Consider the following 27,930-nt stretch of genomic DNA (forward strand, 5'->3'; position numbering starts at 1 on the left):
CCCCACGAGGCCTCCAAGGGCACCTGCCCAAGGCCACCCAGCGTGCAGAGGCCACGGCGAGCGGAGCAGACCGCACCTCCCAGCCGTCGGCGGGGGCGGTGACCGCCCGGGGCCTTCCCACGGCTCGGCCGGCGCGTCACCGCGGGGGCGAGGGGGCGCCGGGCGCCTCGGGCTGCGGCGCAGGGAAGGGTCCTGGGAAAGGGCGGCGGCGGCGCCCCCGGGGCGGGGCCGGGGCGGGGCGAGGGCGGGGCCCGACCGGCCGACTCGCCGACTTCCCGAAGGCGAGCCCGCACCGCGGGGGCTGAGACCCGGGAAGCCTGCGCGCGCCATGAAGCGGCCCAGGGAGCCGAGCGGCTCCGACGGCGAGTCCGATGGACCGATCGACGTGGGCCGCGAGGGCGAGCTGAGGTAAGGACCGGGAGGGGTCTGAGCGCGCCGAGGGCGTGCAGGTGGGGAGAGCTCCCGACGTGCCAGCTCACCCCCATCCGGGCCTGTCCTCGGGTGCAACCGCAGGCGAGGCTGGTGGGAGCCAGGGGTGCGCGACGGCCTGCAGGCCTCCGCGTCTAAGGCGTGTGCAGCGTGTGCCTTTACCCGCACGCTTAGGGTTCGGGATGCTGGGAGGCAGGTAGAATTCAGCTCGGGGTCTGATTTCCTGGTGGTGACTGTTTATCTGTCGACGGGCCGGGGTGAGGCCATTGGTGAGTTGTCGTCCCTGGAGATCTTAAGATACCCTCCCAGACTGTGGGTACCACACCTCCTGCCTGGAATCTGCTGTCTGTGCAGAATAACCATACTTTCCCATTTTTACCCCAGCTGGGGTGCGCTTTTCCCAGAGCCCACCAGAAGCATCAAGAGGAAGACAATCTTTCCTCCCCTGAGCAAATTAGACTTTGAAATTAGGGTTTTGGTATTGCAGAAACTAATGCTGACTTGCCCAGGGTCGGTGCAAGGGCTGGGACTCCAGCTCTGGTCCCTTTCCTACTACACCTGCTGCCTCCAGTTAGATATTCTGACCTCCTTCAAACAAATTGCACTTCCAGGCTCTGTGAGCTCCCTAAGCTTCAGTTTCTTCACCTGTAAAGTGGGTACAAATAATAGAACCAACCTCAAAGGATTATTGGGAAAATCACATGAGGTAAGGCATGTCAAAGGCTTAGCACGGGGCCTAATACAGAGCGAATGCTTAAGTAGTGTCAGGCCCCCACTGTGAGAGATCCAGCACCCCAAAAGGATAGCAGGGACTGACTTGGAGTCTGCAGACCTGAGTTCCAGCCCCAAATGTGCCACCAATTCACGATGTGACCTTGGACCAGTGCTTTCCCTCCGCCTGTTTCTTCATTGGTAAAATAAAGGAGGGTGGGGATGTGGGAAGGAGTGCTCTCTGGCCTCTCTTGGCTCATCCAAATTTGATTCTCTAGCGTAGAATTGGAGAGGAATTCAGTTAATTCTTAGGGATGTGTTTGAGGGCATTTCAAAATTTTAACACTGTCCAGTTTTCTGGGACGAAGAGATCCTGCCTCAATCACTAACCCTAGTAAAATGCCACCAGCTTCCACTAACTTATAGTTCGTAACAGGGTGGGGCAATAAATATCCCCTTGCATTCTGTACATTAGGTTTGGGGTTGTATAATACAATTTCCTGTGCACCATACTAGCCTTTTGAATTTTTAGCAGACATTGCTCTTTAGAGAAATAGTTCTCTGTGTCGGTGGCTGCTAGGGGCGGGGGAGGGACCCAGCACCATGTGACAGTGGTGGAAAGGGTTCCAAATTCAGTGTCATTGAGTCTTCATGGAGCTGCCATGAAAATGATGCCAGAGACCTAGGCTGATGAGAGCCAGCTTCTGTCCTCCAAGAGCGTGCAGCCTGGCCAGTGACCTATCAGGTCACGCAAAGACCACAGGCAGACTGCGGGCTGTGAGGACACCTAAGCAGGGAGTATCTCCTCACAACCAAAGACGGCAGGGAGGACTTCTGGACGGTGGCAGCATTTGAACTGAAGCACAAAGGATCACTGGGCAGTGGTCTCCCACACAGCATTTTGTCATTTCAACGAGAGCTCATTTTGAGAGACTGTCTAGATTCTTAGAGGAGCAGACCACCTCAGAGGAGAGAAAGCAGTTGGACATCTGGCAGAGGCTGACTTATAGATGCCTCTTTGTAGCACTCACCAAAGGACCCTCCCTTCCCCCCAGCAGACATCAATGCTTCAATTCACGGAGCGCTGAACGATGCCTGCTGCGGCCAAAACCCTCGGCTGGGCGTGGGGGGCCCAGATGTATCCTGCTCAGCCTCTGCCCTCAGGGAACTCTCAGGGAAGAAGAGCTGCATGTACAAAGAACTCTAAAGCCAGATAAACAGTGGCAAGGGCCATGGGATTGAGGCGCCAGCCTCGCCGGGGTCACAGGCAGGGCGCGAATCCCCCACGCTCAGAGACGGGCAGGTGAAGAGCAGAAGGGTTCCACCAGGGCTGCTGGCACCTGCCTGGTAGTGTTAGTGTCCTTCCTGCCTCTGTGCAGCACACTGTGGGATACACTCAAGAGCACCTAGCTGAACTCCTGACACGTGCTGCTCCAAACTGAAAAGAGAGCCTCTCCCCTCTCCTCTGCCAACATTTAATGAGCACCTGTCACAATTCAGGGACTGTAGTTCGTTCCTCAGTAATTTAAGGCACAAGATGGCCTTTGAAGTCAGACCAACCTGAGTTTGATTCTCACCACCATTAACTTGGGCCTGTGACTTTACGCCTTTCTGAACCTCAGTTTTCTCACTTACAAAATGGGGATGCTAATACTTATTTCAAAGGGTGAGGCTTTGATGAGGTAATAGTCATAAAGCACATAACTCCCTCCTTTGGCACAAGGCAATTTGCAATAAATATTGCTCTTTCATTGAGTTGAGGGAGCCACGTTCTTGAGGCAGCAGGATCTTGTAAAAATGCGGAAGTCTGGACACTGGGCTGACTGGGCAGGATTCTTAATTCTTCATGTCTCTGTCACCCCATCTATAAAATCGTTATTTTTCCTAAATGTAAACTGGACCCAATAATACTTAACTCACAGATCTTTTGCTCTATAAATGAGACAAGTGGATGTAGACATGTTGTCTAGACCATAAAGTATTGGTTATGAGACATAACTGATGGTACAATGAAAATATGCATCACCCTGGGAAGGGCACAGGATGGCGTACCAGTAGATTTTCCTCTAATTTGCTGTGTGACCTGGAGCAGATCCCTTCTCCTCTCTGAGTCTACTCATTCTACAAATGGGCTCAGTGCTTTCTGAGGCCCCTGCATTTGGGACATTGTGATTCTGCCTTTGGCTGATACAAAATGATTGGTGTGGTCTACAAGGGCTCCACAGGGAGGTCCCAGGGACATCAGAACTGAGGGCAGTCAGGACTGGGGGAGTGGAACAAGGAACACATGTGGTGGTCAGCATACCTTCTCTGCATCCATAAAAATCAGTCTTATTTTCAAACTCCCAGATAAGAAGCTCCTACACCTCCTCCCACTGTCCAAGCCAGACCCAGGGCTGGAAGCACACCCTGGCTGAGGCTCTTGGGAGCTTCAGGGATCAGGGGACTGGAGGGCTGTTCAGACAGACAGGAAGTGGGAATTAGGAGTGAAAACAATGCTGAATTTGGAGTCAGAAAACATGGATTCCCATGCCAGCTTTGCTCTCTAGCAGACACATGTGCTGGGCAAGCTGCTTTAGCTCTCCGAGGCTCAGCATCCTCGTCTATAAAATGGGGCTATTGTAGGGTGCAAATGAGGGGGAAATATGTAGCGATGCTTAGAAAACTGTAAAGTGATGTTGGCCCATGACAAGTGAAAGGGAGGCCAAAGCTGCCTTGCCCTGAAATGGGTGCATCAGCCTCTGACAGACGGTCCCTGAGGAGGGATCAGACTGAGGCAATGACGTGCGTGATGCTAACTCGACACCCCAAGAGACTCCTTATTCAGCTGGGAGGGGACAAAAGCTGTTGTTTCTTAGCATACCTTGGTTCTTGGAGTTTGGCTCCAGAGAAACTTTGTGAATAGGCTGCCTTAATCACAGGATCTGGTCATATGCACCCTGATCCTGGACCTAGCTTGCTGGACCTTCCCTTCCAGGAGCACCCACAGACCCCTTACCAGCCCTGCTTGTCCAGATGTTTGGGTTGGAGATGTCCTGTTCCGGATGTGGCCAGATGGAGTCAGGGGCGTAGCAGTCGGATCTGACAACTGCTGATCCAGTCTTTCCTGCAACCATTTCTCACTGGACAGTCAATGAAAATGACCTAACTGCAGATGCCACGAGGCTACTTGTGTGGGCTAGGGCCCTCCTGGCAAGCTGTGTTGGCCCCATTCCGTGAAGGCCTGGGACATAGATGTCATCGTGCTCACTTCTCGGGCGCAGTGATGCCAAAGATGAGGGCAAGGGGAGGGAGCTCCTCCATGAGTTCTGCATGTCCAGGCTGAGTACTGGGGCTCCGAGAGTGAATAAATGTACAACACAAATAGTAAGCCCTATTGTAAATGATGGACTGTAGTTACCAGCACAATTATAGAATTGTGCTTTCCTGAATTGTAACAAATGTACCATGTTAATGAAAGGAGATAATAATAGGGTGGTATATGGAAACTATTTTGTTGCATGATTTTTCTGTAAACCCACAACTTCTCTAATGACAAAAAAGTTCAAAAAAAGAAATATAAAAGCGTGAATGAAACAGACATGGTCTGGTGGAGCTTACAGACTTGGAGAGATAGACATTAATCATGTAACCACATAAATAGAAAACAACAAACTGGCATAAATGCTGTGAATACAGGATGCTAGGAGGGTATAGAGCAGAGGACACCACCTAAGGGTGAGGGTGTTGGGAAAGGCTCCCCAAGAAGGGGGTGTTTGAGGCAAAGGGACTGAGACTTGGGGGAGGGGGGTGGACCAGAGAATCCTAGGCCTTGGGAACAATATGTGCACCTGCAGGAAGGGCCTCAGGTAGTGAATTCAGTCTGCAGCACACAGAGCCTGGGAGAGTTGAGACAAGGGGGTAACAGGGACCAATGTTTTTTGGTCCTCAAAGCATTGGGAAGCCACTGAGGAGTCTAAAGAGCATGGCAAGATCAGATTTGTATTCAAAAGATCACGGTCTAGGAAATAGGCTTGTAGGGGATAAAAGAGGGTACGGGTAAAAGATGGCCGATGCTTGGTCCTGAGATGGCAGTGGAGATGAAGAAGCCAGTTTGAGAGGTATTTTAGACATGGGACAGGCAGGTTTTCATGTGGGGGGGAGGTGAAGATGGGGAGGAATCAAAGCTGGCGGCCAGGTTTCCACCTTGCAGAAGCTCCATGGGGCACCCCGGGGGGAAGAGGAGTGGGTGTGGGGCCTGCAAACTCAGGAGTTCAGGGCTGTGGTGCTTCGTGTCCACAGATAACAGGGGAGTCGCCTTGTCTAAAGTTGTTGGTTCGCACGGTGTCTCCCACCAGACAGGGGACACCCGAGGACTGGGGCCCGCCTGAGGGGTCTCCCTGTTCCCCCACCCAGCACCAGCCCTGGGTCTCTGAAAGTGTTGGCCAGGCGACTGGAACACCTCAGTGCGACCTGGCGAGCCCCCGGTTCCACCTCTAAGAGCGCCTCTCAAGCAGGAAACCATTAGGAGGACGGGCAGTTGGGCCCGAGGGTATTTTGGTCAGAGTCTGAGGAGGAAAGATCCAGAAGAGTGAGCCTTTTCCTGTGATGGGAACTCCCAGAGTGAGCAGACATCCGTCAGGCAGCCAGGGCTGCGAAGGCCGGCCGGGACAGGGCCCCGGTGACCCCGAGGCCGGCCGCCCCCTCCCCCGGGGCCGCACGGCGTGGGAGGAGGCGGCAGCTGCAGGCCTCTGCCGGGGGCGGGCGGCTGCGGCGCTCGGCCCGTGGGAAGCGGCGGCATCTGCGCTTTCCACGCTCGTTCCCAGCGGCTCGCTCTGAAACCCAAGCCGCCGGCCCCGCCGCCGCCCGCCCTTGCCCTGGCCGGCCCCGCCCCGCGGGGATCGGGTTGCAGGAGCCGGAGCGCCGGGCGCTGGTCCCGCGGCGGCGAGGGGCTAGGGCGGAGCAGATGCGTGCCAAGAGCCTTTGAGCCCCCCCGCGGCCGCTCTGCGAGCACCCACGAGAGAGTCTGAGGCAGGAAACGCAGAGCGCCTGGGAGGACTTGGCCCGGGGAGAAATGGGCCCCCGGGGAGCAGGCGGGGAACGCGTCCCCTCCCCTGCCCGCCCCGCGGCTCTTCCTGGCTGGGAGACGGCGGCCGCCCGGGCCGCCTGGGAGGGGGATCTGTCTGCCGACGGCCGGGCCTCCGGGAGGTCAGCCCAGGCCAAGGAGATGGTCCCCGAGCTCTGAAAAATAAGCCTTTCTCTTCCTCTCCAGCCAGATGGCCCGGCCGCTGTCCACCCCCAGCCCTTCACAGATGCAAGCCAGAAAGAAACGGAGAGGGGTGAGTGTCCAGTACAGCCGAGTTGCCCAACGAAGGTTCATCCTGCTCCCTCCGGGTCCGAGAGGACCCGGTCAGAAAACTCACCCTGAAGCTAGACTGCCTGGGTTCAAATCCTGGTTCTGCCAGTAGCTAGCAGTGTGGCTTTGGGAAAGCCACTTAACCTCTCAGTGCCTTATTCCTCATCTGTGGAGCTGGAATAATAACAGTCCTTATCTGGAAGCGTTGTTTTGAAGACGAAGCAAATTAGTGTGAAGCCCTGAGTATAAAGAGCACTGGACTAGGAGTCCAGAGACTTGGGATCTGGCTCCAGCCCTGCTGCTCACCAACCATGAGACCTTAGTTAAACCATTTCTTTGTGGCCTTCGTTTTCCTCATCTGTAAAATGAGGGTCATACTTTCTGCCCCGCTATGTGTGTTCTCATACCGGTTTCGGGAGGTGAAATGAGGTAGTAGGAACGAAAGCACAGTGCAGCTGGAGAGGGCAATGCCTGGGGCTCCTTGGGCCTCCACACGACCCAGCAACTGAAGGGTGACCCTGGGCCAGCAGGGGACCTCCAGGGTCTCCGCCATGCTGTGGCTGGGGTCCCCCTTCCAGTCGGCTGGTGCCCTGCTGTCCTGGTGGTTAAACATTTTGAATATCACCCCTACAGACCAAGACAAGAGACCGAGGTCTACTTCTAGCTCTGTACTTCCTTGCTATGTGAGCTTACGTCTTGGTTTTCTCCTCCATAAAATAAGAATAGAGTTATCTCCCTTATGACAATATTAGGAAGGGAAAAGTGAGCCAGTGCTCGCACGGGTACTTTGGGAACTCTGCTGAGGTGCCCACGAGTAACGTCTTGTCATTGTCTTCTAGATCATAGAGAAACGGCGCCGAGACCGCATCAACAGCAGCCTTTCTGAATTGCGGCGTTTGGTCCCCACTGCCTTTGAAAAGCAGGTATGCAAAGCTGCTGATTGTGCTAAAGGAAATACTGTGTAGGTGGCAGGTAGGACTCCCCTCTCCAGCGTCTCTTGATTGGTGGTAATGGCCTGATGTGCCATGATCACGTACTGATGTCTGTCACTGACCAAGGGCTAAGGGGAATCGAAATTTAGGTTCACTGAGCTCCTGCTGTGTCCCAAGTGTTGTGGCTTTCTGTCCGTCCTCCCACTGAATTGAATCCCCAAAACAATCCTGAGAGGTATGGATTATTATGCCCATTGCACAGGTGAAGAAACAGGCCAAGTCACTTCAGCTAGATCACACAGCTTAGGAACTCAGGACAGTGTGATTTTAAAGTCTCCCATTCCTCTGCATTTACTGACATTTCTAGAGCTATTTGAAAGTGGAACAGTCTGCTCAGGGAGTGAGTACTCAGCCATTAAACTTGGGGGTGGGGAAAGGCAACTCCAGTGGGAGGGTGGCTTGAAACAGATAGCTTCAAAGATTCTCCCAGGCAAGTCAGTCATTCCACAGACATTCACTAAAAACCTTCCCAGGACTGGCCATAAACTGGACCTGGTACCTGCCCTCAAGGGATTCACATGAAAAATCTGACCTTCAGGTTTCACCTGAGGGACCAGGTGATCCTGGAGGCTTAGGAAACATTTCCCAAGACAGAAAAGACAGAGAACAAGGTGAGATGACGAGCTAGATCTTGGGCAGGAATGGTAGTCTAGACAGGTGGGCAGGCAGAAGTGGTCTTGGGAGTGAATATTATGATGCTGAATGAAGCCATGAAAGTGGAGGAGAATCCCCAGGGAGTGTGCAGGGTGAGAAGACAAGTGGGGAACACTCGCTGGGAAACACCACCATTTATGGAGCAGGCAGAGTAAGAGGCAAGATGGAAAGAGAACCAGGAAAGAGTGGTGTTGTCGAGGCCGAAGGGAGGAGGGATTTCAGGAAGTAGGAAGTGGTCGGCAGTGTCCAGCCTGGTGTAGGAGAAGTAAAACAAGAACTGAAGAAAATGGGTTACATTTGGAGGCCTTGACCAAAGTGGAAACCCAATTGCTGATGGTTGCGGAATGGAAGGAAGGTGAGAAAATTGAGGCAGTGGGTGAGAGGTGAGTGACGGAGGTCAGCTGGAGCCCTTCACTCTTCTGTCTTCTGAACACAGGGCTCCTCCAAGCTGGAGAAAGCTGAGGTCCTACAGATGACAGTGGATCACTTGAAAATGCTCCATGCCACTGGTGGGACAGGTACTGGTGCTCTTCTCTCCTGGGAGTCCTTCTTGCAAGAAATAGTTTGGGGCTGAGCTGGGGTCATACAGGGGTGAACAAAATGGGTGTGGCTCCTGCCCTCATGCAGCTCCCAGTCTCTGGAGATGCTAAAAAAGGCCCAGCTGGAACATTGGCAAAGCGTGTCTCTTCTCTTCTTTCAGCATCTCCTTTTCTACTTTCAGTGTCTCCACTTGTCCCAACTCTTTCCTCTCTGTCTTAGACCTCGGAGGAACTTTCTTCTACAATAGACTGTTCCTCCTGCTCCCACCCCTCAGGGCCACATCGAGGGTTAGCCTAGATGAGCTCATTCTCACTGGGATCCCAGCCCCTGACCTGCCTGAACCCGAGGGAGTGTCCCACCTGAGATTTTAGCATTGACTGCCTGCCTGTCTGCCCACCAGTCTAGCCCTCAGGGCTGTCGTGTCCTTGACAGTGCTGGGGTGATGTGTCATGTTCACAGGTGACGATCAGTCATGGGATTGTTATAGAAGACAAACGTAACTCGTTCTGTTATCTCAAGTTAGTCCATTAAAATAAAGTCATGGAATTGGGGCTTTAAAAAGGCATTCTGAGCAAATGGAAATTTTGTCTACACAGGAAGCCTCTCTGTGTGTTTTGGTGATTTCACAACCAGGAAACCTTGAAAGCTCCACAGCCTGTGGCCACATGGACCTAAGTCCCAAAGACTTCACTTGCTCCCCCTGAAGGGGTCAGTTGCATTTTAAGAGGCCCAGCCTGGTGTTTCTTGAGCCTCTGTGTACAGCAGTATCACCTGGAGGCAGGCAGAGTCATGGGTCCCCCAGCAGATGACTACTGCCAAAGAAATGCATTGCTAACTGTGGAGATGTCTATCTCTAATCAGCCAAAGGGGAAGATATTTCAAATTACATTTAAGGTTATCCAATTTAAAAAAAAAGTAATGACTAATCTTTGGGAGATTTTTTTGTTTTCAAAATGCTTTCCCATATATTATCTCATTTGATTCTCACAAGAACCTCAAGGGTGGGGTATTATCACCATTTTATAGCTAAGGGCTGATGGGAACACAAAGTATCCTGGTTGAGAGCACAGGCTCTGGATTTGAATCCTGCTAGTTTTATGACCTGGGACAATTACCTTAACCTCCCTATTCCTCAGTTTCTTTATCTCTAAAATGGGAATAATACTAGGGTTTTATGAGGATTAAATGAGCTAATGCACATAAAGTATAAGAACTTGTAAATGTTAGTTAAAAAAGAACAAACACAGAAAGGTGAAAGGCTTTGCTTAGCAGGGGTTCTTAACAAGGGGTCTGTGAGCTTGAATTGAAATTCAAAAAAACATTATTCTTGTGGGGACATGTTGGTGTGGGTGTGATATATTTCTTAAATAATACACAGTAAAGTATGGACTTAGTAAAGGGTCCGAGGTATTCACCTGACTGGCAAAGGGGTCCATGGAACAAAAAAAGGTTAAGAACCCCTGGCTTAAAGTCACAGTTTACAGCAGAGCCAGGACTTGCCCCAAGCTGGCCTGACTCCACTTGGAGTTTCATTCCATGCCCTTCTGTGGGGGCTCAGCCATGAGCCAGGGCACAGATGTTTGCTGCCATAGTCAAGGAGCCAGCGCTGGCTGGGACCGTCCTGTCTTTGCCCAGAAGGCGGTCAAGAGAGGGCCAGGTGTGGAGAGGCAGTAAGGATGTAAATGCCGCCGAATACCTGTGAATGCCTTTGGGGGCAGCCCACCTGGATGCAAGGCAAAGACAGGGTCCCCAGGCCTGACAGCAGCAGAGTGGGGGCCTGCTTTTCCAGACTTCCTTTAGGCCAGGGGATGGCCCGGCCCGCCCGTGGGCCAGGCCAGCACGACAGGACGTCTCCTGTCCGGCCAAGTTCGGGGAATCTAGAAACAAAGCAGACGACACAGAGACGGGGACAAGAGACACGAAAAATGGAGACAAGACAGGATTCTGATCAAGTCTCGTTTATTGAGGGTTGGTCAGGGGTATATATAGTCAGGGATAAAGGAAGTGACACATACTGACGACAATGTATGTGTCGGTAAATGATTGGGTAACTAGATTTTGATTTTCGCGCCATACGCATGCGCAGATGGTTGTTTTTGCAGCGTCCGCGGAAAGATTTTCGGGCGCTTTAGGGAGTGCCCAATCGGAGCGTGTTGCCTGAAACAGTGGCGGGAGAGGGAGAACAAAGGGGAAGAAGAAAGAGAAAGTAGGAAACCGAGGAATGGTGGCCTTAGAGCGCGACACAAATGAATCATGGCGTTTTGTGTCGAGAGTGAGAGAGAGACGGCTCCCTACAAGGGGACAAGCTTGGATGCCTACAGGGGCTAGGCCAGTCATATAAATGATAGCTCCTTTTAAATTTAGGGAGCATTTGGGGGGCACCATTTCATGGAATGTCACCCTCACAACTCTATAAGGCTGGTACTGCGTTATCCCATTTTACAGCTAAAGAAAATGAGGCATAGAAAGGTTGAGAGCTGTCCACATTCAGACACCTAGTTAGATGACAGACAGAGCAGTGGGTTTGAATCCAATTCTGCCCGCCTCCAAAGTCCTCGTGTTTCTCTACTGTGCTGTGCAACCTTCTGCAAGGAGCCTCCCAGCTCTGACAGCCCTGTTGCCACCTCCAAGCAGCTGCCCTTTCTCAGCCAGGGTTGTTTCACACCTGGCAAGTGTCTGACACCTAAGTGCAGTTATCTTGGCCACAAAGTTTCTTCTTTGAGTTAATCATGAATTTGATGAAAACAGTACCTCACATTTTATAATGCTTCACAGTTTAGTAAACTCCTTTGATCCTCACCACCCACCACCCCAGGCAGGGATTATTGTTCCCACTTTACAGATGGGGAGACTGGGTTCGGGGAGGCAAGCTGACGTGTCCAAGGCCACACAGGGAGTGAATGGAGGAGACGGGCTCAGAACTGAGAGTCCCGACCCCAGGCCCGGCGTTCCTCCCGCCGCCCGCTCGCCCTCACCGTGCCCCTCACTTTGCAGGATTCTTTGATGCCCGAGCACTGGCAGTTGACTTCCGGAGCATTGGTTTTCGGGAGTGCCTCACTGAGGTTATCAGGTACCTGGGGGTCCTGGAAGGGCCCAGCAGCCGTGCAGACCCCGTCCGGATTCGCCTTCTCTCCCACCTCAACAGCTACGCAGCCGAGATGGAGCCTTCGCCCATGCCTGCCGGCCCGCTGGCCTTCCCTGCCTGGCCCTGGTCCTTCTTCCACAGCTGTCCAGGGCTGTTGGCCCCGAGCAGCCAGCTTGCCATTCTGGGAAGAGGGCCCTGCCATGTCCTTCCCAGCGCCTCCTCTCCGGCTTACCCCGTCCCAGCCCTGCGAACCGCTCCCCTGCGCCGAGTCACTGGCACCATCCTGCCAGCGCGCAGGAGTTTCCAGCCCAGTCGGGGAGCCTCTTGCCCTCGGAGGGCCCGCCCCCTGGAGAGGCCAGCTGCCCCCGTGCCCCTGGTCCCCAGCGGCAGGGCTGCCAGGAGCAGCCACACGGCACCCCTCCTGCAGTCCTCCTCCCCCAGCCCCCCTGCTGCCATGGGGACCACTGCCTATGCAGCTGCCCCTGCCCCCAGCCGCTCTTCCCCGGGGCCACCTGGGAGGGCCGCGGGAGCCATGCTCTGCCACTCCTGGGTCTCGGAAATCGGGGCTTTCTGATCTGGCCCTCCCTCCCCCTCTCGCCCAAGGAGTGAGGAAGATTCTTTTTCCAGGAACTCTAAAAACGGCGCAGCTTTTTCTGCTCCGCGTCCTGGACTGGCTCAAGTGTGATGGTATCTTCCTCACCGGTCAGAGGCTCCTCCTCCTTTGGCCCATCTGTCCTCCCTGCTGGTCCCAGCTTGTCCACCCAGCTCGCCCGGAGCTATTCTTACCTGAGGCTTGGTCCCATTCCTCACCTGGGTAGATCCTAAGAGTGTGCCCTGTCTTCCTCTCCTGCTCCGCCCAGCACAGGGGGGGCGGCCGGCCTGAAGCCAGGTCTGGGAACTGAGCTTTAACCCAAAGGCGCAGGAGGAGCAACTGACTGCTGCAGCTTTCTCAGGCCACGGGTCCAAATACAGTGTCTGCCTGGCTTCTGCAAGACAAGTAGCTCAGCAGGGACCACGAGGAGCTGCTCTGGGAACACTGTCTGTCCCTGACCACCTGTCTTCAACCTACACATGGCAGAGACCCACAGGACAGACTCGCCCACTGCCACGGCCAAAGCCTGGGGATTTGGAGCCCAGCGGGGCCTGCGTCTGCCCTCCTGCCCAGCTGCAGACACTCACTGTGCAGCCACTGACAGTCCCCTGCACATAGCTGGCCTGACCTGCCTGGCGGGAGGTTTCCCGGCAGCAGTGAGGCTCAGTCACCCAGGGCTGGGACAGCACTCCCAGCCAGGACCCAACCTTGAGCCGCTGAGGCCCAGCTCCTCGCCTTTCCAACGGACACCCTCCTCGAGGCATGTGGTCTCCCATTGGGTGCACGACGTGGAGGGGCCATGGTACCACGCGATGGCGCCCAGAGAGGAATCCTCTTGGGAGTCAGCACCAGGCACTCGAGCTGCCCAGCTTGCATCCGGCTCCCAGAGCCCAGACTGCTGGAACAGCCAGGCGCTGTCAGGCGGGATATAAATAACTGTGAGGAGGGGCCAGAGGGAGGAGGCAGCAGGGCCATCCAAGGTCACACAGTGGGTCGAGGGCCCGAGATCCTTTTCCTCCAGGATCCACGCAGCTGGTTCTGCTCAGGGCCATTTCATTACCCAGCTCCAGCCTAGGCCACTTTTCCTCTAACAGAAGGAAAAACAGCCCAGCAACCATTCCCTGTGGAACAGCAGATTCTGGAGTGACATTCAACCAGACCGCTTGTTAAAATATAGAGACACCTCTGTGCTGGTTGGCAGAGACCGGCTTCCCCTGAGTTCCTTCCGCCTCCCCCGCCCCACCTGGCTTTTCTCCTGGACCCCCACGGTCTGATGAATGCCTGGCAGACCTGAGGCTGTGGGGTTCTCCACACTGGCTATTAAATACTTCCAAGGTCACCCCCAGGAAGATCCCCCACACCACCCTCCTCCCCAGAGGCTGAATTGAGGGGACTTGGAGTTTACAAAAACCCCAGAGTGGGGGGTGAGAGAAGGGCCCTTTCAGAGAAATGGGAAAGAGGGCAGAGATCATTTGAATGACCCAGAAAGCTCTTTTGAAAAGGCAAATTCCTCAAGGAGGGAGAAAGAGCTCAAGTAATTCTTTCACTTCTTGGTATGAGTTAGTTTGATGGGATTGCTTTTGTCCTGGTCTGGTAGATGTAGGCCAGTGGGGACAGCTGGGTGGGGTGGGAGTAGGGGCATTGCCGAGAGGGGTTCCTGGCAGGAAGCATTCCTGAGGGAGATGGCGGGGAGGGAGTGGAGGGAAGTCGTGCAGGCTCCTCCCAGGAGTTGGGAGAGGGGGACAGAGGGAGGTGGGCAGAAGGCAAAGAGCCGCTTCAGCTCTCTCCCAAAGGAATGCGCTCAGCGGAAGACGGCATCTGCCTCTTCCTCCTCCCCGGCAGCTCCTTGGGGGCCTGCTGCTCCCAGGACACCAGGTCGGTGCTACCGTCCCTGCTGGTGAGCAGCTTCCCAGGCGAGAATCCCACATTCTCTCACAGTGGGACTGTGAGAAACACATTTCAAGTACCCAACTCCAGAAGAATTTGTCAACACTATTCAGTGGGGTGGAAATGGCCCAGAATTTTCAGCATCTTAGTTGATTTTGGAACCATTCTTCCCAAGAGACTGTGGGAATGGGGAAAGACAACTGTGTGTGTGCACTTCTGTGGTTGAGGACTTGCATTTTTTGTTTATATTCCCAAGCCTTCCTGGTGTCCCCCCCCACCCCATTGTTGCAGACATCCAATAAAGTTTGTTTTGTTTTGTTTTAATATCTTCTGGAAACCTCCCGTTGATTCTATTTCCTAAGTATCTCTGGAGTCCATCCACTTCTCTCTAGTCTGGCCCCACCTTCTCTTCCCTAGATCACAGCACTTACCTCCTAAAACTTTCCTTTTTTCTCTCTTGCCATGCCGGTCAGGTCTCAACAGCAACCAGCGAGGTCCTTAAACGTGTAAATCCAATCCCATCATCTGGCTTAAAACCCTTCAGAAGTTCCCAATTGCTCTAATGATAAAAATCCAGGCTCTTCCTCCTTTGATCCCAACCTCCCTTCTAGCCTCATTTTTTTTTTTGCCAGTGCCGACCTTGTTTGCCCTTGCTTCCACCACCCTCACTTTCCTTCATTTCCTCAACATTCCAATAGCTCTTCCCTTTGCCTAAAATGCTCTTCCGCTACTCTTTTCATGACTTACTTCTACCCTCAGGCCTTGGCTTGTCCCCTCCTCAGAAAGGACTTCGCTGGCCTCAGGACTTAGATCTCCCTGCTAATCTATCTCAAAGCCTCCTATTCTTTCCTTCTTGGTATTTGTTACTGCACATCCACTTGTGTGTTTACTGGTTGGTTGACTGTCTCTCCCACAAGAATGTAAGTTCCCTGAGGGCAGGGACCATGCCTGGTTTGCTCTCCACTCTGTACCCAGTGCCAAGCACAGTGCCTGGCTCATAGTAGGTGTTCAATATTTGTTGAGTAAATGAAGGGGGGAGGTGAGAACTCTTCTGGACTCCTGCTGGGTGGGACAGGCCCTCTGGGAGTGAACTCCCAGTGGGCAGACTCTGCAGGGAGGAGGGAGAGCAAAGTGGGAGCCAGGGCCAAGGGACTGGAAACTCTGGCCAACACTGAGGAGGCACTGGCCAAGGCAGTGTGGGAGTGTGTTCACTCTGGAGGGCATACTGACAGAGGAGACCGGCAGGCTGTTCCCGCCAGCAGGTATTGTTCTCCACTCTTGGCTCCACTCTCTGATGGATTCAGCGCATAACAACTCAACAAACGCTCAGGGAGGTCTGCTCCGTGCCAGGGCAGGCACAGCGGAGCCAGAGGTGACAAGGTCACCATTGCCCTGGGAGAGAGTATACTCTAAGTGACAGCTCTGTAAGGCGAGAGCAGGGAGAGTAGCGTGTTGGAAGGCTGCGGGGGCACAGAGTGGGGTAGCTGACTTTGTCTGGGGCAGCCGCGGGGCAGAGGCCCACTGGGAGGAAGCCTTGCCCAAGGAGGGCAAAGAGAGACCATTTTAACGGCAGAGAAAACCATATGTACAAAGTTCTGGAGATCTCATCGGGGGGAGCTCTAGATGACGCCAAGTTGCGCTCAGGCGTTCAGCAAGAGAGTGAAAGGCAGGATAGTCTGAGCATTGAAGCCAGACTTACTTCCCAGGTTCCGGCCTCAGCTCCGTCACTTATTAGGGTTGTGGTCTTGGATAAATTACTTAACATCCCTGAACCTCAACTTTCTCATGCAAAAAATAGGGGTGTTGGCAGTAAAGGCTATGTTAAGTGAGCAGGAACTATGTGTCAGACACAGCACTAAATGCTTTTCTTGGAATGTCCCCATTTTACAGAGGAGAAAACTGAGCCGAGACTCCCGTCTGCTAAGGGTAGGTGGGAATTGAATAAGATGAAGGGCTTAAAGCCCTCAGCACAGTGCCTGAGTCATAGGAAACAGTCAGTCTTAGCTACTAATGTCATTAATGGAAAGACGTTGGGTCCAAATTGTGAAAGCCTCGAGTGTCAGGCAAAAAGTTTAGGCTTCAGCCTATGGGCAACAGAAGCCACGGTAGGTTTTGCCAGGTGAATGCCAAGGTCAGAGCTGTGTTTAAGGAGCTCACACTTGGGGTGGTGTGGAATACTAACTGAAGATTATTTGGACTCAACCAGCCTTTTCCTTAGAATCCCCTAGAAACTTTTAAAATATATATATCAATGCCCAAAACACAGAGATTATGGTTTAATTGGTTGGGGGGGAAGCCTGGGATTCCATAAGGAGGTGGGGAAAAAAGAGCCCAGGATTTCTTTCCTAGTCAAGGTCAGTCTCCATCCAGTGGGTAAACCGTACTCCAGCTTGTGAGCCTGAAAAGGGCGGAAGTTTTCTGAAAAGCGAAGCAGAAGTTAATTTCCACAGACATCTCTGTCCCCCAGCTCCTCTCCTAATCCCTGGGTTAAGGGCCCTAGGGACTTGCAGTTCACCGAGTGTTCTATGGCCTTGTGGGGGAACTCAAGACATTAGCTTCCCTCCCTCCTGCCCGGGGAAACAGGTTGGGAAGAATCAGGTCGGGATATCACGTCCCTTTAATAACAGTGAACACTTTGGAGCCCTTGAACTGCATTATCTCATATAATCCTCTTAGAACTCTGTGGTAGTAGAGACTCTTATTATCCATGTTTTATAGACGAGGAAATTGAGTCTCAGTTGGTTAGTGAAAGTACCCAAAATTCACAAAACCAATAAATGTTTGAGCCCAAATTAAAACCTCGTCTCTTTGATTTGGTCTTAACAAGTATAGTACTGCTTCATTCCCAAGTGTCCCCTTGGAATACAAACCCAGTGATGCTTTGGTGGCAGGCCACACTGGCCTGGTGGCCGGGCTGTTACGGAAGCCTGGGAAGCCTTCCCCGCCACACGCTCTTCTCCCCTGTGCTTTGTAAGGGTAAGGCTCGGCTGTGGTAACAAATAGGCCCAGTAATCTTTCAGCAGCTCAAGGAAGATAGAAGTTTATTTCTCTCTCATGTAACTGTCTGGTTAAAATTCCATGTCAGCAGGAAGATCTGCTCACTACGGCGTTCTAAGACCCGGATTTCTTCTTTCTTTTTTTCAGTAGAGAAGTTGTGAGTTTACAGAACAATCGTGCATAAAAATAGAGGATTCCTGTACATCACCCCACCACCAACACTTTGCATTGGTGTGGGACATTTGTTACAGTTGCTGATAGCACTTTCTTGTAATTTTACTACTTTTTTGAGTAGATACCTTTGTTACAATTGATGAATTATTAACATAGCACAATTAGTTGTCATCCATAGTTTACATTAGGTATATTTTCCCGTATACCACCCTATTATTAACATCTTGTCTTCCTGTCATGTTTGTTACAATTCATGAAAGAACATTCTTATACTTAGCCCACTATCCTCAAAAGGATTCACAGTGCTATACAATCCTATGATTTATCTTTTAATTTTTATTCTGGTAGTATATACAACCTAAAGCATCCCCCTTTAGCCACGTTCACCTATGTAATTCGGTGCCGTGAATTACACTTTAAATATTGTGCTATCATCACTACCATCCTTTTCCAAACCTTTGCAATCAACCTAAATAGAAATTCTATACAAATTGAGCATTAACTCCCCATTCTCTATGGGAAGCAGATGTGGTTCAACTGATAGAGTGTCTGCCTACCATATAGGAGGTCCAGGGTTCAAACCCAGGGCCTCCTGTTCCGTGTGGTGAGCTGGCCCATATGCAGTACTGCTGTGTGCAAGGAGTGCTGTGCCACACGGAGGTGTCCCCTGCATAGGGGAGCCCCATGCGCAAGGAGTGTGCCCCACAAGGAGAGCCACCCCACATAAAAAAATACAGCCCACCCAGGAGTGGTGCCACACACATGGAGAGCTGATGCAGCAAGATTATGCAACAAAAGGAGACACAGATTCCTGGTGCCACCAAAAATGCAAGTGGACACAGAAGAACACACAGCAAATGGACACAGAGCAGATGACTGGGGGGGGGGCAGGGAGGAGAGGGAAGAGAAATAAATTTAAAAATAAGTCTTAAAAAAAAATAACAAAAAACTCCCCATTCTCTAACTCCAGTCTATCCCCTTGTAACCTATATTCTAGATTCTAAATCTATGACTTTGCTTATTATAATTAGTTCACATCAGTGAGCTCATACAATATTTGTCCTTTTGTATCTGGCTTATTTCACTCAGAGTAATGTACTTAAGGTTTATGCATATTGTTGCATGCATCAGAACGTCATTCCTTTTTAGAGCTGAATAATATTCCATTGTATATACCACATTTTGTTTATCCATTCAGAATGATGGGCACTTGGGTTGCTTCAATCTTTTGTCAATTGTGAATAATGCCTCTATCAACATCTATTTGTGTCTGGGCTTTCGGTTCTTCTGGGCATGTACCTAGTAGCAGAACTGCCAGGTCATATGATAATTCTATACTTAGTTTCCTGAGGAACTGCCAAACTGTCTTCCACAGTGGCTGCACCATTTTTTATTCCCACCAGAAACAAATGAGTGTTCCTATTCTCTACATCCTCTCCAACACTTGTCCTGTTTTTCTATTTTATTTTATTTTATTTTATTTTATTTTTAAAGAAGCTTTAGATTACATACATGTTACATCAAAAAATATGGGGAGAGTTCCACATACCCACCCCACCCCCATTTTTTTTCAATAGTAGCCATTCTAGTCAGTGGGAAATGATACCTTGTGGTTTGGGTTTGCATTTTCCTAATGTCAAGCATCTTTTTTTTTTTTTTAAGATTTTTATTTATTTATCTATTTCTCCCTCCCACCTCCTTATTTGCACTTGCTGTGCCTGTTCGTTGTGTGCTCATCTTCTTTTTGGAGGCACCAGAACTGAACCCAGGACCTCCCTTATGGGAGGGAAGTGCCTAATCCCTTGAGCCACTTCTGCTTTTAGTATTTTCCTCTCATTGTGTTTTCTTCCTTGTGTCTCTCTGTTGCATCATCTTGTGTCAGCAGGCCATACCAGCCCATCGTGTCAGCTCGCTGTCTTGCTCGTCTTCTTTAGGAGACACTGGGAACCAAACCTGGGACCGCCCATGTGGTAGGCAGGAGCGTAATCACTTGAGCCTTATCCACTCCCCTGCTGAGCATCTTTTTACGTGATTTTTAGTCATTCGTATATCCTCTTTGGGGAAATGTCTATTCAAGTCTTTTGCCCATTTTTAAGATGGGGTTGTTTGTCTTTTTATTGTTGAATTGTAGGATTTAAAAATATATATTCTGTATATTAAACCCCTATTGTATATACGGTTTCCAAATATTTTCTCCCATTGAGTAAGTGTCTTTTCACTTTCATGACAAAGTCTTTTTTTTTAAAGTTTTAAAATTTTATTTCTCTCCCCTTCTCCCCACCTCACCCCCATTGTCTGCTCTCTGTGTCCATTTGCTGTGTGTTCTTCTGTGTCCACTTGCATTCTTGTCAGGTGGCACCAGGAATCTGTGTCTCTTTTTGTTGTGTCATCTTGCTGCGTCAGCTCTCCATGTGTGCAGCGCCACTCCTGGGCGGGCTGCACATTTTGCATGTAGGGCAGCTCTCCTTGTGGGGCACACTCCTTGCACATGGGGCTCCCCTACACAGGGGACACCCCTGCATGGTAGGGTACTCCTTGCGTGCAGCAGCCTACGCATGGGCCAGCTCACCACACGGGCCAGGAGGCCCTGGGTATCGAACCCTGGACCACCTATATGGTAGGCGGACACCCTATCAGTTGAGCCACATCTGCTTCACATGACAAAGTCTTTTGATGCACGGAAGTTTTTATTTTTGAGGTGGTCCCATTTATCTTGTTTTTTTTTCTTTCTTTCTTTCTTTGCTTGTGCCTTGGATGTAAAAATCTAAAAAACCATTGTCTAACACAAGATCCTGAAGATGCTTCCCTACATTTTTTTATAGGAATTTTATAGTTCTGGTCCTTATATGTAGAACATTGATCCATTTTGAATTAATTTTTGTATATGGTGTGAGATAGAGGACCTCTTTCATTCTTTTGTGTAATGGTATCCAATTCTTCCAGCACCATTTGTTAAAGAGATTATTGTTTCCCAATTGAATGGACTTTGCAGCCTTATCAAAAATCAGTTGTTGGGAAGGGAACTGATGTGGCTCAGTGGTTGAATGCCGGCTTCCCTCATAAGAGGTTCCAGGTTCAATGCCCAGCCCTGGTACCTCAAAAAAAAAAAAAAAAAATCAATTGGTGGGGAGTGAGTGTAGCTCAGTGGTTGAGTGCCTGCTTTGCATGTACAAGGTCCTGAGTTCAATCCCTGGTACCTCCTAAAAAAAAAAACTATTGGCCATAGATATGAAGGTCTATTTCTGAACTCTCAGTTCAATTCCCTTGGTCAACGTATCTGTCCTTGTGTCAGTACCATGCTGTTTTGACCACTGTAGCTTTGTAATATGCTTTAAAGTCAGGAAGTATGAGTCCTCCTACTTTGTTCTTCTTTTTCAGGATGTTTTTAGTTATTTGAGGCCCCTTAGTCTTCCAAATATATTTGATAATTGACTTTTCCATTTCTGAAAAGTAAGCTGTTGGAATTTTGAGTAGGATTGTGTTAAATCTGTTAATCATTTGGGGTATAATTGACATCTTAACACTATTTAGTCTTCCAATTCATGAACATGGAATGTCCTCCTATTTATTTAGGTCTTCTTTGATTCCTTTTAGCAATGTTTTGTAGTTTTTGTGTACAAGACCTTTACACCCTTGGTTAAATTTATTCCTAGATATTTGATTCTTTTAGTTGCTATTGTAAATGGAATTTTTTTTCTTGATTTCTTCCTCACATTGTTTGTTACTAGTATATAAAAACACTACTGATTTGTGCAACAACATCTTGTACCCTTTCACTTTGCTGAATTCATTTATTAGCTCTAATAGCTTTGTTGTAGATTTTCTGGGACGTTCTGTGTATAAGATCATGTCATCGGCAAACAGAGAAAGTTTTAGTTCTTTCTTTCCAGTTTGGATGCCTTGTACTTCTTTTTCTTGCCTTACTACTCTAGCTAGAACTTCCGGTACAATGTTGAATAACAGTGGTGATGTGGGAAGCGGACTTGGCCCAATGGATAGGGCATCCGCCTACCACATGGGAGGTCCGTGGTTCAAACCCCGGGCCTCCTTGACCTGTGTGGAGCTGGCCCATGCGCAGTGCTGATGCGCACAAGGAGTGCCTACCATGCAGGGGTGTCCCCCGCATAGGGGAGTCCCATGCGCAAGGAGCACACCCCATAAGGAGAGCCGCCCGGTGCAAAAGAAAGTGCAGCTTGCCCAAGAATGGCGCCACCCACACCCAACAAGATGACGCAACAAAAAGAAACACAGATTCCCGGTGCCATTGATAAGGATAGAAGCGGTCACAAAAGAACACACAGCAGATGGACACGAGAGCAGACAACTGGGGGGGGGGGAGAGAGGGGAGAGAAATAAATTTTTTTTTAACCTTAAAAAAAAAAGATTAAAAAAAAAAACAGTGGTGACAGTGGGCATCCTTGTCTTGTTCCAGATCTTAGAGGGAATGGGATCCAGATTTTTTCTACGTTGATTTCCTGCCACCTCCTTGGGCATTGTCTGTTTGCATGATTGAAGCCAGATCTCTGTGGGTTCAAGCCAGCATGAAGAGAAAGAATTTGATGGACGTATGACCACAGTCTTAAACCCTAAGCCCCAATGTAGCACACTCTGTCCATCTATGTTCTGTGGGTGAGAGCTTAGTCATTTGGCCACATCACTCTGCAAAGGAGGCTGGGAAATGCATTTGAGACTTGGACTCTGAAATACCTATGGATGGATATTGGTGGATCACTCATCACCTCTCCCTTGCCTTCCATTACCCCCTGAGAGGGTGAGAGGGGTGGGGGAATGAGGGCCATCAGGAGCTACTGACAGGCCAGTGTGGATGTGGATGTGTGTATGCCTGCATGTGCACATGATCTGGAGGTCAGTTGACTTTGAGGATGAGGAACCAGGTGTAGGAATTCCACCTACCACTCTCTGATCCCACAGGGGTAGGTTGGATATCCCTGAATGGAGTCGTATCTACACTAGGCTCGCCTGCCCTGGGAACACCCTTAGAAAACATAAAACTTTAGAACAAGGAGGGTTTGTTATTCTAAGTTGGCCAAAGCATCACCTGGAGGGACTGTGTACCACAGTCCCTGTGATGCAAGGCCATGACACAGGGCTGTGGATTCTGTTTGAGAAAGTTGAATAACTCACTGATAGGGCCGCCGAGATGCCCTTGTTAATGACTTGACAGTGGCAGGTGCAAACAGGGCAGGTGTTGAGATTCCAAAGACATTCTCTACTCTTTCTCTTTGCCTTGGATAGCAGTGAAAGGAAGCAAGACTGTTGTTCAGCCCATGAATCTCTGAAAGCTGAGTGGCCAACCAAAGCCGCTCCAACCCCAAGGGTCATTTTAAGCTCAGGATAGCCCAGGCATTTGGGCAAAATCTGGATTCCCCTGCTCTGTAGCTCAAGGAAGTCCAGTATGATAACTTCCCATCCCAGGCACCCCCAAAATTATGACAGAATCTCTGAAAAATAATGAACCACCTGTTGCCTACAACTCCAGCAATCCTAAAAGGAACCAGTCAACAAGAATGGAAAGGAATTACTTATAGCTGTAGAACAACATAACGTTTCAAGGTTCATTCACATGTGTTACCTCATTCATGTCTTTTAATTATTCAGTGGAGGGGACCAGAGCCGGGTTTATCCCCATTATGTAGATGAGAATCTGAATCTTGTTTCAGGTGAAATGATCTGCCCATGGCTAGAAAACTCGTAAATGGCAAAGCTCATTTGGAAAAGAATAGTAAGCCAGAGATCATAAACAGGAACATAGAAATAAAATGACACTATCCAATAATTAAGGAACACTTGCCGTAGACAAGCACTGAAACAAGGGCTTTACATACAGAGACTGAGTTAATCCATACAACTCCATGATTTGGTTTTTGTTCCATTATTTTCTCCATTTTACAGATGAGAAAATGGAGGCTCAAAAATATGGAATACTTGTCCAAGGTAGCATAGCTACTAAGCAACACATCTCTTAACAAGTTCTACAGCCTCCTGAATGCTGTATATTCACCTTCCAGACATCGGGAGAGGGACAGGCCACACAGGCCTCTGCAGCAGCTCCTGACTTCTACTCCAAGGCTTTGGCTCAAACACATCATTTGACACCGAAACCTATCGGTTGACACCCTTCAGGACACAGCTCTGTCTGCCTTCATTTGACAATATTTATTGAGCACCTAGGAGGCACTCTTCTGGGTACTAGGATACAGCAGTGAATAAAACAAAACCCCCATTCATAGAGGTGACATTCTCAGTAGGGCAACAGATGATAAATATCTAGACAAATACATCTATGAAATCTTGGGTGGTGAAGACAGGTAAAGTGAGTAAGGGCGAGAGTGATGGAGAGGAGGGACTGTTTTACGGAGGATAGGCAGAGAGGGTATTTACAAGAGGAAGAAGTCTGGACAGAAACTCTGGGGACATAAGGAGGGAAGGAGCCATGCAGCTGTCTCAGAGGAGGGTGTTCCAGGCAGGGAGCAGTGAGGGCGAAGAGGCCAGTGTAGCTGGAGTGTAGCTGAAGTGTAGAGAAAGACAAGAAGACAGAAAAAAAATAAAGGGAAATAGATACAGAAGATCAAACAGTCAAAGGACAGACAGCAAAAACAGCAAGGCAGTGGAGGGGAAGAAAAAAAAGTGCATTTATAGATGAGCGGGTTTGGATTTCCTTTTTCAGTATCTCAGTTTTCTGTTATAAGCAAAACCTCGTGAGGATCATGCCCATAAATCTAATAAATCCATCTTATAAATATGGTGACCCTTAAGTTCTCTTAAAATCTATTTCTATAAAAAAAGAAACTTAATATATATAAATTTCTTCTTTAAATAGAAATATTAAGGTTTTAATTCTTGGTTTAGCCTGGTCAGCTTAACTCTAAATCTTCCGAGGGAAAGTTATGTATGCACATCAGGTACTCTTTAAGGAAAAAGTTCCCTTCCAGGTAACAGAGACTAATCCTGAATCTTCCTGAGGTTGAAAGATGTGTTTCCCCATTAACTGAGGTCACCTGCCAACTAGGAAGGATGGCGTGGTGGCCAGTCATGCTCTCCTCGGGGTGGTGATCTGCTTGCACGGTGGACTCTCTCACCAAAGGGCTGCCCAGAGGCCCTCATCATATAGCTGGGGGGGCGGGGGGAGGGACACAGTCGCAGCCTTCTGCTTTGGGGGCTCTTCCTATCTACAAGCTGAACTGAAGGTTCTCACTCAACCTGTGACTCTTGGAACCCGGCTGAACCACACGGTGTAGTGCCTCAACCAGCCCCTTTAGGCAAAAGCCCGAAGTCACTAATACTTGAAGGTCGATTATTGAAGGTTGATTAGGAATGACAAATGCCTGGCAAAGGAGCAGCCACTCCCTGATCCCACTCCCTGGCAAACATCCCTGGTCAATGACTGCTCCCCTTTCCCTTGTCTACCCAGCACTACCCAGAGCTGAACCTAATCAGGCAAGGCTGGTACATAAGATGGAGGAGGCCTTCCCGGGGCTGACTGTGCCAGCTCTGGTGAGAAATGAGGCCCCACTCAGGACTGGGTTAATCGGTCGCTGGGTTTGGGGTGTCCCCGGCTGCTGCTGTTTTCTGTGAGTCACCGTGGGCCTGAAGGGCAACCGCCCTGAGCAATGAACAGTGTGGGGAGGTGCCGGTGTTGGAAGATGGGGCTTCTGCTGGGAGACCCCACGTGGGGCAGTGCGGGCTGGCTGGGAAGGTCAGCAGGCTCCTAGGACACGGCCCAGCGTTTGGGGTGCTGAGGGCAGAGCACAGGCCTGAGCCAGGCAGAGCCTGCCGGGCTCCCTGTATGGTCTTTGGCAAGGCCAGGCTCAGAGCTGCCAAATGTACGTCTCTAGCTCAGGTCCCCGAAGTGCAGGCTTGGAGAGCCAATGCCAAGGGGCTAAGAGGCGTCCAAAACTAACATGCTCACGCCCTGACTCGCTTCTCCCCAGATGTCGTTCTCTTAGGAGATGGCAGCTGAGTCCTTCCCGTGGCCCAGGCTGACATCCCTGGAGTCGTCCCTGACGCCTCTCTTTCTCTCACACCTCACATCTGGTCTGTCAGCAAATCCGGTCGGCTCTTTCTTCAAAATAGACCAGGGTGCATCCACTGCCCACTGCCCGCACTGCCCCCTCCCCTGCCCCCACGCCCACCCTCTCCCGCCCCATCCAAGCCCTCTCCATCAGGCAGCGCCTCGAACCCTCCACGACTTCCCTGCCTGGTTAAAGGCTAAAGCCCTCACAGGGGCTATGAGCCCCTCCCTCGGCCGCCCACCCCCGCCTCACCCCATTCTCTACGCAGGCCTCTTTGCCCGTCCTTGAAGGCACCAGCATGGTCCTTTCTCAGCGCCTTGTCCTTACTCTTCCCTCTGCCCAAATGATCTGCTCCCAGATAGCCGCATGGCCCCAGATGGCCCCAGCTCGCTCCCCATCTCCTTTGCTTGTTCGCTCAACGTCACCTGTCACCTCCGTGAAGCCTGCTCTGACAGCCCCGGTTTAAATTGCAAGCCCTTCTCCAGCCCCAGCACTCACTGTCTCCCTCCATGCTCTAATTTTTGACCTTCACACTCTAAATTTTTCTTATTTTGTTTATTGTCTATCTTCCTTCATAAATGATAAGCTCCAGAAGATGGGGATATGTGCTGCTGAATTCTTCGTCACTACGTTGCCAGTGTCTGAAAAAGTGGTATTAGAGCATAGTAGTTGCTTAATAAATATAGGCTGATTTAATAAAAAGAGTCCCCAAAAATATTTGTAAACAAGAACTCAGATACTTGTATATCGATGTTCATAGCAATAACAATAGCCAAGAAGGGGGACAACCCAACTGTCCATCAAGAGATGAATAGATAAATAAAATGAAGCATATACATACAGTGGAATATAATTCAACTATAAAAAGGAATGAAGTTCGTTATATGCTGCGTGGTTGAATCTTAAAAACATGCTGATTGAAAGAAAGCAGACACAAAAGGACAAATATTGTTATGTTTCCACTTATACTTATTTAGAAATATAGAAAATAAGCAAATTCATAGAGACAGAAAGTAGGGTAAAGGTTACCAGGGACTTTAATACTGGTAAAGTCAGGATTAAAGAGCTATTGCTTAGTGAGTTCAGAGTTTTTCTGTTTGGACTGAAAAAAAAGGTTTGGCATTGGATAATGGTATAGGTAGTTCAACATTGTAAAGGAAATTAATATCACTGAACTATACACTTAAGATGGTAAAATGGAAATTTTATGTTATATTTATGTTACCACAATGAAATAAAAGAAAAAATAGCTTGCATTTACTGAGTACTTACTTAATGTCAGTCACTGGTCTAAACACTTTCCATGTATCATTTAATTTTATTTTTATCAAACTTTCTGAAATAAATTCTAACATCCCCATATACAGATGAGGAAACTGAAGCACAGAGGACTTAAAGTACAAGCTTGTAACTGAGGGAGCCAGATTTTAATCCAAATGGCCTGACTCCAGAGTCTGAATTCTTAGCCACTCTGCTATGTTGCTCTCGAATGAATGAATGAATGAAAAGAAGTACAGTTATTTATTGCATCCATGCCAGAAATAATGAATTTTGGAGTCAGACCTAGGTTAAAATTCCAGGTTTGCCAGCATGTTTTTAAAGATTTGAACAAGTTTCCTAGCTTCTTTAAGCCTCAGGGTTCTTAGCTACTTAGTATACGTATCGGTTCTTGATCCATTTCTGCCCCCTAGCGGTAAATAAAAATAATGACTTCATAACTGCTGCGCTAAATACAAAACCCCCAAATGGTGTAGCCCTCAAAGCCAGTAGTTTCTACAAATAAAACAGCCCGTGGTTCTTGGTTCTCTTAGTTTTTTGGCTCCTGTTATTCATCAGGAATTAGCTGAAAATTGAGCTCCCTTAAGGGAAAACAGGGAGGCTTGGCTCGAGGGATATGATTCCCATGAAAAATGTTACCTAGTTACACCCTTGCCCCACCCCCCACCCAGAGATAACAGGTTTGGTTAGTTTTATAACTTAGTCTTCCAGACCTCCAAAGAATATTGTTCTTATTTTATATAAATTGTTTTAAAGGATGAAAAAAGGGAAATCTACATAACTCGTTTTATAACAGCAGTATGACTTTGATATCAAACCCAGAAAAAGGCAATTAGAGGTAAGAAACTTAAGAACAAGCTTAGTTATGAATACAGATGCAAAAATCTTAAATAATGAAACATAAATTATAATTACATTGTATATAAATGTAAAAATAGATGGCAGAGTTTAGCCAAGAATGGAATGATAATTTAATACCAGGGAAACTATTCCTGTATTCTGAACCTTAATATATTAAAAGATAAAAAGCATATAATCACTTTAATTAATGCATAAACATCATTTGATGAAATTAAACTTTTTTTTTTTAATCTTAGCAACTTAGAATTAGTAGGGTAGTGCATCAGTCTGATAAAGGATAGTTACCAAATGCCTAAACATCAGGCTTAAGGGAGAAACTGTAGAAACATTCCCATTAAAGTCAGCAACAAGATAAGAATGCT

General features: G+C 49.3%; 1 protein-coding gene across 1 annotated transcript; it reads left to right on the forward strand.

The window, feature by feature from the left end:
* Window positions 1–259: 259 nt before the first annotated feature.
* HEYL (hes related family bHLH transcription factor with YRPW motif like) lies at window positions 260–14,549 on the forward strand. The gene is made up of 5 exons (XM_004450659.2): window positions 260–408; window positions 6,392–6,458; window positions 7,315–7,398; window positions 8,558–8,639; window positions 11,656–14,549. The coding sequence occupies exons 1-5, from the start codon at window positions 329–331 to the stop codon at window positions 12,318–12,320; spliced, it is 978 nt and encodes a 325-aa protein (XP_004450716.2). The 5' UTR covers window positions 260–328; the 3' UTR covers window positions 12,321–14,549.
* Window positions 14,550–27,930: the final 13,381 nt, after the last annotated feature.

This window comes from Dasypus novemcinctus, chromosome 9 (genome assembly GCF_030445035.2).
Source record: "Dasypus novemcinctus isolate mDasNov1 chromosome 9, mDasNov1.1.hap2, whole genome shotgun sequence".
In the NCBI taxonomy this organism is placed as follows: Eukaryota; Metazoa; Chordata; class Mammalia; order Cingulata; family Dasypodidae; genus Dasypus; species Dasypus novemcinctus.